The sequence below is a fragment of the Haliaeetus albicilla genome, chromosome 14 (genome assembly GCF_947461875.1).
Source record: "Haliaeetus albicilla chromosome 14, bHalAlb1.1, whole genome shotgun sequence".
NCBI lineage: Eukaryota > Metazoa > Chordata > Aves > Accipitriformes > Accipitridae > Haliaeetus > Haliaeetus albicilla.
This window is the reverse complement of record NC_091496.1, coordinates 17,639,261-17,652,589: the sequence shown is the minus strand read 5'-3', so window position 1 is coordinate 17,652,589 and position 13,329 is coordinate 17,639,261. Positions and strand designations below refer to the sequence as shown.

Genomic DNA, 13,329 nt, shown 5'->3' with positions numbered 1-13,329 from the left:
TTCATGCAATTATTCACAAGAGCTAGTACTAGAGAGCTTCCCCCATTAACAAAAAAAAAAAAAAACAGGTCTACCTACAATGTCCATTTATTTACCACATAAGAAAAGCAAAGACTTCCTTTCTTTTTATAATTTCCCTCAATACCTTTGAGTTAGGAGGAAAGCTGCTGATAAACTCCATAATGTATGAAATAAAGAAGATCCTGATCCGGCAAAGAATTTCACATGGAATACACCTAACGAGCTACAGTTCTACTCTTGGATCACTTCCTCCATATGCATTCAAATTTGAGCTTGGTAAAGTCAAATAAAAAAGCAGGCAATCTTGCAAAATGAATTGACTTGGTCATCCAAAATTGTTTACAGATTGCCTTTCAACTACTGAATTTGGCTCTTTCTGTTCATATTAACATAGTGCATTCCATGCCACTTTCAGGCATCTGGTATTTTAGTATTTCCTGCCTCTAAGGAGAGCTAGTGTCTGCCTATCAACTCAAAGTGAGAAGACTACTAGGACAGTAGTGGATTCCTCCTGTTTCACAGATTTAGAAAAACAGGTAACAAGCCTGAATTTCAGTTCGTGGTCAAGCACTAGAGGAGATGGAGAAGCTGAACTTACCTCACAGTTCACAAAAAATGAAAAATTGCTAATATGTACCATGAGAAATCCTTTTACTCTCATTTTAATTGTCAGCATTAACCAAGAACAAACACCTAGCTGTCAAAGAACCTTATCTATACCTAAACTGAAAATAGTATTTCCAATACAATCATTGGAGTTAAGATTCGATTAAAACAAAAATAGCTACATTTTTTTAAAACATTCAAGACAGGTTTTAAAAGCTTTTCCCTAATTTCCCATCTCTATTACATCAAATTCCTGTAAAAGGTTAGCCCATAACCTCTAATCCACGTAAGGTTTTCTCAGGTAACTGCGAACATGCACTACATCTCCAGCGTAGTTGTCCATTACGGCTAAGACACAGGTGAGGGCATATATAACCAATAATCAGTATCAGGAAGGCAGCAGTGAAACATGCTCCATTGTGATTACTTTCCCAGGCAATAACTGCTTTACATATATTTTTATATCTATCTTCCAGTTCTGGACTTCTTGCTAATGAAGTAACTAACTATAACTTACATTTCTTTTTTTTTTTAGCAGTGAAAGAGATGGTGGCAAGAAAACATACAGGATGAATTACACTTCCTTGAGCCTTGGTAAACTGACTTATAAGCAGAATGTACCACTCATTACAAGATGTAAATTGCTAATCTTGATATTCAAAAGCTTCAGAGCCCACAAAAAGTTCAAAGTTCTCAAAAGCCTTGTTAGTACCATTCCCCTAAGTTCCTCCCCTGCTGTGTCATCTGCACAATGCTGTGGGAAGCAGGCAAGGCTGCTCCCTCAGAGAGTCTGTGACTACCACAAGCAACACTGAACTTCCCACCCAAGTCTCTTTTACTATGATAATGCAATTTCACATAGTGCCTGTGTAAGTTCAGCTTTCATGATGCTATCCGGAAAGAAAGGGAGACAGCACGCTGAAGAAAAATAATTTAAAAAAAAAAAACAACACACAAACACAAAAAAAATCCTACAAGAATACTTCATCATATAGTAACTTTCTTTCTCCCAGCTCATCCAGAGTAAAACATCCCTCTGAATCATTTTGTCCACCACATGGCTCAGGCTTAAATATGATTTCTGAACACCTGATCACCAATCAATACAATGAGAAGTATATGATCTCCTAAAAACTCAGCTAAAAGTTAAACTGACATGAGAAAACTTTTAATTAATGAATTTTGCAATTTGTAGTAGAATGCTGTCTAATTACCTTTTTTTTTTTTTTTTTCAATGATCAGTTAGTGGTAACTACCAAGGTAATCTTGTGTGTACACAGGAATTTGTATGATAATTCTGGGATTTTTTTATTTTTTTATTTTTAAACAGTAACCCCTTCGCATCAGCTGAACTTATGGTCCCACTGCAATGCTCTACATCCAAACCCATTTGGAAACAGAATTAGTACAGAACTCCACTCTTGCTGAAAGGAACCTACTGCCATGAGTATAACATGGGAGTTTTAAAGACTGTGCTAAGAGCACACTTCTTTTTGAGTGGTGTTCAGATCAACGGTTTTAACCTAGAATGCTCTCTGTGAAATTCAGCACAAAAAGAAACAGTTTTACTCTCTGTGCCATGCTGCTGCAATTGATATTAACAAAAATCAGATAAGAGATCCTCGATTTATAGGCAAGTATTTCCTGAAAGAAGTCCAGAACCTTAGAACTAGGGCTCTTCTGTGGAGTCCATAATGTCCCATATCTGTTCATTAATTGAGTCATAGCTGAATACCAAAGCTCCTGACAAAAAAAAAAAGGGGGGGGCAAAGATTTAGGGTACAGGCTCCTTTTTGAGAACTGAGAAAAGGGGAAGACTATTGTTAATAGGATCTGCAAGCTGTTCAGTCTTAGGTTTGGGTTTTCCCCCCCCCAGTAAAAACTTAATTCAATGATAGGTAGTGTTTAGAACATGGAACAGGAAGGAGTCTTTGCTCAAGTCAAAATTAACAAATCCTTGCTAAAAGAAAACAATGCAAATCTACATTTTTTTCCTACTTGAAAGTATTGATTCCAGCTACAATTCTTCTGTAAGGCCTTTAATACAGTCCCCCACAACATTCTTCCCACTAAATTAGAGACATACGAGTTTGATGGGTGGACTGTTAGATGGGTAAGGAATTGGCTGAATGGCCATGTCCAAAGAATTACAGTCAAGGGTTCAATTCTGAGTGCAAATCAGTAACAAGTGGTGTCCATCAAGGGTCCACACTGGGACCAATACTATTTAATATCTTCATCAATTAAATGGACAACAGGATCGAGTGCACCCTCAGCAAATTTCAGATGACACCAAGCCAAGTGGTGCAATTGATTCACTAGAGGGAAGGGATGGCATCCAGAGGGACCTTGATAGGCTTGAGGAGTGCACGCAGGCAAACCTCATGAAGTTCCAACATGGCCAGGTGTAAAGTCCTGCACCTGGGTTGGGGCAATCACGAGTATCAGCACAGGTTGGGGGATGAGTGGATTGACAGCAGTCCTAAATTACTAAATTAATTGTTTTAACTGGTATTTTGAATGCTAGGAAATAGGGGTGTAAAAGCAGAACCGTAAAAAAAAAAACCACAAAACACTGAAAACCTGAGATCAGAGAAGGTACAGAAAACAGAGGAAAAATTGGAAGAAAATAAAAAGTTCATTAAAAAAAAGTTTAAAGACTGATCCAATACAGAGCAAACCAGTTAAAAATGCCAACGTTTATGTAATGCAATGATTGCTATGTCAGTCAAATATCTTTACAAAAGAAGATAAATACATCCACAGGAGACAAACTACGCAAAATCCTCTCAAAATTGTTTCAAGAACCGATCACCACCTAGTTACAATTAAAAATAATAAATTAATACCTTTAAATTGAAATATCCCACTAAAACAGTAATCAGAATAAACGCTCATTATGATCTGAAACCACAAGTTATGAGACCAAGCCATAGAAAATAGGAAGACTAAATACTAATTCTGCAAAAAAGCAACTAATATATGGAATCATTTATGGATATTTTGCACTGATTTCTTTCATAAGACTTTTTTTTAATTAAAAAAAAAAGATGTTCCAAAGCCTACTGGTAGAGTACTGACCTTTTTTTATTAGTCTTGTTTATTAGTTGAAAAGGCAAGCATGTTTTGCAGATTAGGTAACTAGAACAGAACAGGAATCAGAGAGGACACCTTTTGGTGATAATAGTTTGAAAAGATAGATATGACTATTAGCATGTCACATGAAGCAGCAGTAGGACATGTTCACTTTATACTGTATCTCAACGAACTGCAAGAAGAATAAGCACTAATGTGATCAATTCCAGATAATTCAAAACTGCAGGGGGCAATAAAATTCAAATTTATATGGATGGACTAGGAACATAGAGAGAAATCACTATGCAGTTCAGTGCAGATAAATTAATGAAGCTGGGAACAAAATTAATCACATTCATTTCAATTAATACATTTTATAAAGTTATTGAAAATTTTCCATAACATCAGTTTGGCAAACAGTTTTAAAGGACATAACAGATTGCTGTTACAGACTACTGTGTTTATGAACCATAAATAAAAAACAATTACTATGTTTAATCAGATTTAATATAGATCTAGAATGTATAAACAACTGCAAGCACAAATAGGAAAATCCTACTTTTCAAGCTGCTGCAACAATACGGGTGACCACTGTGATGAGAAAAAAAGACACATCTAATAAGTTTTCTTTCTAAGTTTCATTGCTGGAGAACCACCCTAGAATTCTTTTATTATAGTACACAGAGGCAACCAGTTACTGTTATGAGATAATCTGAGATTACACAATTTGTAATCCTGTAAAATTATGGAATTAATTTTTGCTATCAGATTAATCAAAGGCTCAGCTATTCTTTATATGTTCTGTGAAGACTTCACAACATTATCTACTACTTCTGTAGCAAAGGACTGGCTAAGGAGAGAGCACCCCACTCAGCGGCTTGTAGTGCTCTCTGCAAAGGTTTTCTTTTTAGAGATTTTGTTAGAATGAGTAAGAGAAATAGGTGAGTTTTAAAGAAGTGCAATGAAACAGAGCTTTTGAAGGTGAATATAGGATACAGCAATGTAAGTAAATTTAAGATAGGAATGCTTTACCATTTCCATGGGTGCTCTTATAAGGGCATTCTATTATTTTTACCAAGGTAGTATGCTAAAACTTCAATATGTTACATTGTTCAACTTGGAATAAGTTGTGACTAAGTAGAAAAAAAAGTCACCTTAACACGCAGAACAACTTTACATCTTAAGAAATGAGCTGTTTCGTCTTTGAAAATTTTGATAACATGCTATGTTGCATAACAGTAGCATTACAATGTTATGAAGCTTTCTTAAATCAAGAGAACACAGTATACCAAGCTTACTGTTGGTTGTTGTTTGATTTAAACATACATGTTTCTGACATCCAATTACATATTCATTAGCTACATGTGTGTAAAAAAGCAGAAAATTAGTTGAAGATAAAGAGGGAGTTCAGGAAGTGCTTTAATAGGCTATTCTTTAAATTGATATTACAAAACCCATCATATATCTGCTATGCTGAGGTTACAACTTGTTTGTTGTTATAAGTCAGTCTGATTTTATCAACAGTTTGCTTACATTGCGTATGCATAGTAAACGGCTCCCTAAGACGTACAAGGCTACTTAAAAACACAAGTCTAACAAATTTAATAGAATTAAACTTAAATTGGACACCAGACAGACATAACAGCACTGTCCCTCTCAAATATGTAAACAGTGGTCTGTTGATAAAAAGAGATATTTCTTCCCAGAGACACTCCCTATGCTGCTTTGTTAAAGTCCCATCCCCTCGCCACCTCTTAAAGCAACCAACTGTTTGCAGAAGATTCTACAAGCACACAGTCCATCTTCATTCAGTAACGCAAGGTCCATTACGAGGAAAGACAAGGCCTGAAATGAAGTAAATCTACATCAAATTGACTGCAAGGCAAGCATAAGCACAGGTTGATTGCACAAAACAACTAGCATAAATTGTTCTCGCTGAATAACCTGGCGTGCAGTAACAGGAGTAGGGGGCTATGCAGACACATAAGCCCTACAGTCTACTCTGCAGTTGTCTACTAAACACAGCTGTACTGCCTTCTCCAGTTCTATCCTGCTTCCTCAATTTGCACCCAGTATACCTCAATATGATCTAACTGACAGCAGTCAGACCTCAAGTCCCTCTCCAACCAAAACTGTTTCTGACAACAGGCTCCTACTAGCCCACATTTCTTGCCATAACATGGTTCAGCTTGTTTAGCAGCTTTCATTCTCCAATTTTAACTTTCTGAGATTATCTCCCCATTCTTTGTGTTATATGACTGCTTGAAGGTATATTGTCAGGGCCCTTGAATACTTCTCTTCTACAGCACACATCATATACCTAGAAGTAACATTTCTATAGGAACTGAGGGTTTTTCTCATATAACTACTCTTGACATCCAACTCACATTATGCTTTCCCCATTTATATTAGAGGTAATAACAGCATAGCAACAGTCAAATAAAAAGTGCCAAATGGAAATAAGGCATACTATTTGCATCTGTTTATCATGCAAACAACAAAAATGCCTGCAGGACAGAGAAGTAAAGCGTGTTTAGGAAGGCTTAAGGGAAGACTCAGAACAACTACAAGGGCAATTACAAATTACAAGAGCGAGTTTATTAGTTCAGCTCTACAAAATATTAAAAACGAGTTAAGGGCACTTTTGAGCCATGGAAATAACCATTATTTATGAATAAAGAGCCTAAATAACCTAAAAGTATTACTTCTTTTATATTCTGAGAATACTAGGGTGGGTTTTTTTCTTCCTTTCCTAGTTCATGTTCTTAGATTGTGCCTCACTCTAGTAACTAATTGTGTGTATAAGCATCTGCTGGATAAAACTGAACACAGAAACTTTGAAAGTGACTCTGTCATGATTTAGTTATGTAATATTTACCAGTGTATTCATATCCGAATAGCAGTCTATACCTGGTATATTATTTTGCTCAGTGTATAATTTGATGGGGTTGATAGAAATATGTGGGTTCTACAACTTCACAGTATTCAACCTATGGACCAAACCCAAGTCCAAAATCTATTAGTGGACTTCAATGGCTAAAATAATCTTCACTTACAAATTTATATGCATAATCCATCTTTTTGAGAGTTTTCTTGTGAAAGGACACACTCTTTCACAACCTCTAGTTGACATACAAGACTAACATTGCATTTTACACTGCCTTTATGGGATAATGATTATTCAAGTGTGACTGAAAGGATTTCAAGGTCATTTGTATTAATTTGTGTTCTTAGTCTATGTTGATTTCTTACATTATGATAAAAGAGAAGCCTCGAGTTGAAAATGCGCATGACATTGTTTCAGTTCCACAGATTAACTTATTTTCATATTGCTTTGAAAGGATTCATCGCATAATCTCTTTCACCAATATGCAAAACTATATCAAGAAAACAAAGTCAACAGAAATACTTTACTTCCAAGTTACTACTACTTCCAAGCAAAACCAACACTATTAGATGAAGAAATGAACAGAAATATTTGCTAAAATGTCTCCAAGACAACTACTCACTAATTCAACTCATCGTGACAAACAAAACCCAACTATCTGTGGATCTAACACAATACAAAGACCCACACATACCACAACATCACACATACATACACACAAAGAGAATGAGCCAGCTGCAACAGAATAGCTACCTGTAACTTCATTACTCATTACAAATCTTAGCTTGGAGCCTGTAACGTAGTTCTACCTTAGTCCATTTACAGTATTGCTCTGAAGAAAAAAAAAAACCAAAACAAACCACCACACACAACCCACAACAGTTTGCCAGGCTACTACTGTCATTATAAATCAAGAATCCTTTTTAAACATAGAATTCATTGTAACAGGGAGCTAAGCCAAACATCTCCCAAAAATGCATACATACATGCACACACCAGATTCTGATGAACTGTACATGTGGTCATATGCATATACATGTTTGCATATGTATATATGCATACACACCCTTCCCCTACTATATACATATAATGTAGTCCAAGCTCTACCATCACATATGGCCTACTACCAACAGCTTCATGATCATCAAGAGTTTGCGTGTCATCAATAAAGAGTTCATTTCTTTCACTAAGAAATATCTATAAATAATACACGATTTATTAGGAAATGCTACTGGATACATCCCAGGTACAGAAGTCAAAAAGTTTGTAACAAAAAATCAAAACTGGACTTCTAATTCACACAACTTCAAATTCTGTACTCATCACAGTTTGTACAGCAAGAGAAAGGACAAGCTTCCTATAAAAACACATAGAAAAGGCATTATTTAGTGATATCTACAAGAAAGAATATTGAGAGCTTATTAGATATTTTTCACATTTTAATAATATCAAGAGCAATATATTCAAATTTCATATTCCTATGTATATTTCTGTGTAAGATTTAGAAAGTTTGATAAGGAAAAAACCAAACAGTTTTTTTAAGTAACATTGACTAAATTCTCGTCACAGTCAGGGTGACTGCACTCCTGATAAATGTGGAAATTATCTTTCACTCCCTTCCAAAATTTCTTACTCAAACCCATAAATTGCATCTACTGGGAAAGTATTCTTATCTAATTAGACAGCAAAAGTGAAATGCATAGGTTTAAATTAAACTTTGTCTTCCCTCTGACTTTATAACCTTATGTAACAAAGATTTCTACTGTTACAGCATTCTTAAAAGTTATGAGTTTTCATGTCTGTCACAATCACATAGCTCATAACATCTGTTGGATCAAAGGGAGAAAAATCAAGCTTACATCAAATATGTAATTTGTTTTGACACCTCAGAGTTTATTCACAGTTGCATTTTCTAAAAACGTCCTATAACTCACTGAAGTGTTAAGTTTCATCTAGCTAGTATTGTTTCTGTAGTTCTACTTTGCTAGCATATAGCACAATAAGACACAGCGCAGAAAGAAAAAAAAAGCCAGAACTTGGACTACATTATATTGAAGAAGTCTCACAACAGCTACAAGGCAGGAAAGCATCAATTCAAGAACTGCAAACATGCAGTTTCTACTTCCTTCCGTAAGGGTTTCCTGTAGATATCTTCCAGAATGGTTTAACTAAAAGTCATTTTATCAATTATTGACATAAACTCCTACTTCTAAGTAACCAGCCAAGTTCTCCAAATGTAGTGTACTATTTCTACTCGCTCCAGATTTTCACTCAGGATACAAAGCCATTTGATTCTGTGATACCCTCTCAGCACTTGTATTTACTATTCAGCAGTTACAATCCAGGGCACAAAGGGAACAGTCAAGTTATCTGACAATATATTTGTTTTCACATTAACATGTCAGCATTCACAGATGAGACATGGAACTACTGTATCAGTCTGTGAACATGAGTTCACTGAGTAGACAAGCAGTAATACTTTCACGTCTCATCATTTTTCACATTCATATTTCTAAGCATGAGAATCATTCTTGTACTGCACGCTGTTTCACTATCAGGCATTAACACTAAGCACAGCTAATTATACTTTGGTTTTTCTCCAGAGATTAGTCCAGTAGGAAGAAATAAGATGAGAAAGAAAAGAACAAGAAGCCATCTAACACCTTAAGTATTAGTAGGGTGTACGCAAACTGCATATTACAAGCATGAATACTACAAGCATTCAGTTTTATTCTTTCTTTTGCAAAATCAGCTCTAAATGTTGAAAAGATTAGATCCTAACCAAACCATCAGGCAGAACAGTACAACAAACAGGAAAATTTTATAGTTAAAGAATAATTTAGTGCAATTCATAGCTCCTATAAGAAATACTCACCAAGATCTGTATTGGGGCCAGCAAGTAGCTGCTTAAATTTGTCTAATCGGGATGCTTCTCTTTCAGTTAATGCAGGAGTAACTGAGGTATTATAGTCTGCCATTCCACTCACCAAGGGAGGTGTGGAAGTTTGTGGCAGGGACTGTGATCTCTGCATGGAAGAATTTTCACTAGCATTATCTGAAGGGAAAAAGAAGCGTAACAGTTAGCCTCAGCTAGTGCGAAGGCTACTAACAACTTGAATTTAATTTGTAAATTTAAAACAGAATTATGTTTTGGAGAAATGTAAACTCAAGCACAGCACAAGTTTGGACTTCAAATGACTTGGATTTAGGAGGAAGAGAATTCCTCTTCCAAGCAGTATTCCACAATTAAAACACATCAATTAGAGGACATACTAACAGCAAGGCTAATTGATTTCTAACATCTCTGTGCTACTGAAAGCTGTTTCTATCCCCCTCATCATTCTAAAAAAAAAAAAAAAAAGCCAAAAAAACACCCAAAACCCTGGGAAATCATTGCAATTGGTTACTTTAAAGTTTATACATAAAACATGCATGGTTTTCTCCAGTTTTTCAAGATACTTTATACAGTAGCATTTTAATAACAATTTTTCACAATAGTAGGAATACTATTAATTGCATACATCATGGTGCAGTTAACCATTAAAATACATTGAACAGTGCAAGTTCCTTCCAGAATTGAGGATTTATTAAGGCTGCAAACAAAAAAGTTTAATTATTCTTCCCTCACCCATGTGTTTCTCGCACACATGCTTTACGGTTTAGCATAGCATGCAGTATCTCCCTCAGATAAATCAATATTGATTAGTAATATTTTCCTGTGGTATTAAGAAAAGGTTAGGAAGCGGTTAATGTCTTAAGTGGCAAACATTATAGCTCTCCTCATTTGATTTTCAAGTTCTTTTTCATACCTGATGAACTCGATGTATGACCTTCACTGACTGATTTAACAAGCCTATTATCACCACACGCAACTGAAGACAGCTTTGCAGATTCTACTTGTTTCTCTTCCTGTAGATGTTCTTCCTGAAATTTATGCTGTTCTTGTAGCTTGCTGTGATTCTGAATTACTTTGTGAGCTGTTTCCATGACCACTTCTGTATTTAAGTTTTCAGCAGCTATTGCTAAGAGTTCATCATCATCATCCCCAAGATCCCAAGCATCACTTGTGTTACTTTCAAATTCTTGGAAAGTGCTGACTTTCTTTAGTTTCACTGGAGTTGTAGGTGGCTTTGAACCTGGTTTTATCAAGCTGTTCAAAAATAAATAAAATAGCATTTAGAGAATTAGAAATGGAGTAAGCAAAACACTATGGATAGGGCCAAAAAGCCCAAAAGTCCATGCTTAACATTATACAGGTAGCAGATATTTATCTCGCTCCACTCATGTTACTGCTACATCCGCCCATGATAACATACAGCTGAATATGTCTGAGAACTGGGGCAGGTAAAAACTGACTCTTCTTGACTTTGAATAGAAGCTGAACAAATCCTTCCTTCTCTTGTCTTAAAAAAAAAAAAAAAAAAAAAAAACCCAAACAAAAAGACCAACCCCAAAGTCAAATAAAAGGAATAATACTAGAATAGTTTACAAGATAGACAGGACACACTGCACTTCTCTTGCTTCATGAACTTCTTCTGTAGAGATTTCAGGCCTTTCAATGCAATTGCTGCTTAACAACACAGGAGCAGTAATCAAGTAATCAGGTCTACTGCTAAGTCATTATAAGCAATCACGTAATACAATCACTGCCATAAACAAATCAAGTCTCACCTTAAAACTCATTAAATCTATCATTCCTCCCCATTCAGGCACTCCAGCACAAATTTGCTTCAGAACTTTGCTCTTCTCATAAGCAGGTTACTTCCTCTAGTTACTAGTCTAAGTGTACCTCTGTGTGTACTTTTGTCCCTCTGTCAACACGCAGTATAAGAGAGATGAACCAAGTATCCCTCCCTAGCTTGGCACTTGTTCTTACTTACAGTAATGCAAAGCAATCATGCCTCCCTTCAGATTTCAGCTAAATAAGGCATAAAGTTGAGAGAGTTTCCCACTGCTCTCAAAAGAAAAAGAAAGTTAATGCCATTAACTTCATTGTCCTTTCTGACCATCCCTGTCTTTCTGCCTGTGCCAGTTTACCTTTTTTGTGTTAAGACAAGGCAGCCAGAATTGGAAATCAGAAAAAGTTCTCGCACAGTCTTCATACAATGTTAGTAATGTTTATGTTATGCATCACAGGGAATATCTTCCTAACAGGTGCTACAACATTGACACTTTCGCCAAACTTGTCATCATTGTTTAAAATAGCAAGGTCTTTCTCCTCTTCTGTCATCATATCAAGCAGTAAGCTTCTACTTTTTGTCTCTCTGTATAACTCCACATTTTGAACCAATTCATCCCATTCCTTTTTCTTCAGTCCTCAAGGGCACACATTTCAATTGCCTTCGACTCTGCATCATCTGAAAATTAACTAGCACATGTTTACTTCTTGTGCCACTTCAAACCAGCCCTTGAAAAAAGCTATTAGAAGTATGACCTCCTTCCAAGCCAATACTTTTCCTTCTAACATTATCTTTTGCCCTTACCACTTTGGGCCATTCATTTCATTGGTCATATAATTTTCCCAAAATTCTCACATACACCAACATTTTAACAGCAATGCTGGTTTCAAAGGAGCTGTGAAATCTACCAATAAACCAGAAAAAATTTTGCCCTTGACAAAGCTTAAAACAAACTGCCTTAAAAAAAAAAAAGACAACAAAGCAAAATATAAAAAGCAGAAGCTGTCAGAATGCAGCATTTTGCTAAACACCTCAGCCATAAGGAAATGAAAATCATTCACTTGCATTAGTTCTGAGTTATCAGCATGAAATTTATTTGGTTACTAAAAGTGTTTAACATAATGTTGCCATTTTCATGTATATTGTGTTCTTATATCGAATAATCATCATCTAAGGTAATAAACTTTTGAATCACTGTAAAATCTATTCTACCTACTGTCTTCTCATTCACAACCAAAATGCCCACCTTTGCCTCAAAATGATCTACACCACAACCTGACTCTTTGCTTTTATAGATAGACAAATAAAGCCAGTCCATCAACAGAGATGCATGAAGGAAAGCTGCTTACACCTGAGTTGTAAATATTAATCTTAATTTAGCAGATGAAGTTTACCACAAAATTTCCAATTTATAAGGCACTGCAAACAGATAAAAAAAGTTGGCAATCTATGTTACTTAAGAACTGAACAGCTCATTTGTTGCTCCCAATATGGTAAGTACCAGGAAGTCACAAAAGAGAAGTTCAAACAGAGAAGTCAAGGTTATGACAAAAACTGAAAAAGGAAGACTAACAATAAACTTTATAGCTGACGGGGAAGAAAAAGAGGAGAGAAGGCAGAGGAGATCCAAATTACCTGGAATATTTAAAAATTAGGTTAACTTACGTTCCATGCAATAATGGATCAAAAGGCGGATGCTGAGCTCCATACACATGTTGAATACTAAAGGAAAAGAAAGAGAGTTATCACAAAAATAATAAAACATTTGGGGGTTTTCTGTGTATTAAGTAAACAGTCAATAATAAACAGAACTGAAATGTTCCAAGTGTTTTCCATTTCAAAGAATCCCACATACCACTAAAAATAACAAAGCTGAAATTGAAAGGTATACTAAAAAGTAACTTAATAAAAATCAGAGATTTGCCAAACGGGAAGTCTTTTTGAGGCCTAGACTAACTTAGGCTGACTTATTTTTCTGACCAGGAATTAAAACAAGGAAAAAAAGTTAACTCCACAATAAGAATCTACACTGCTTTTAAATTCTTTCTCTCTTCTGATTTA

General features: G+C 35.6%; 1 protein-coding gene across 4 annotated transcripts in view; it reads right to left on the bottom strand.

Annotated features, from left to right (window-relative positions):
• The window catches only part of TBC1D22A (TBC1 domain family member 22A), a 189,146-nt gene that overhangs the window by 173,401 nt on the left and 2,416 nt on the right, over nucleotides 1-13,329 (bottom strand). For all 4 annotated transcript variants that reach the window (XM_069801901.1, XM_069801902.1, XM_069801899.1 and 1 more), the window contains exons 2-4: nucleotides 12,934-12,990; nucleotides 10,399-10,739; nucleotides 9,465-9,644 (exon numbers count right to left, since the gene is read on the bottom strand). In XM_069801901.1, coding sequence (XP_069658002.1) covers nucleotides 9,465-9,644; nucleotides 10,399-10,739; nucleotides 12,934-12,990 — 578 coding nt within the window. The remainder of the gene's footprint in view (nucleotides 1-9,464; nucleotides 9,645-10,398; nucleotides 10,740-12,933; nucleotides 12,991-13,329) is intronic.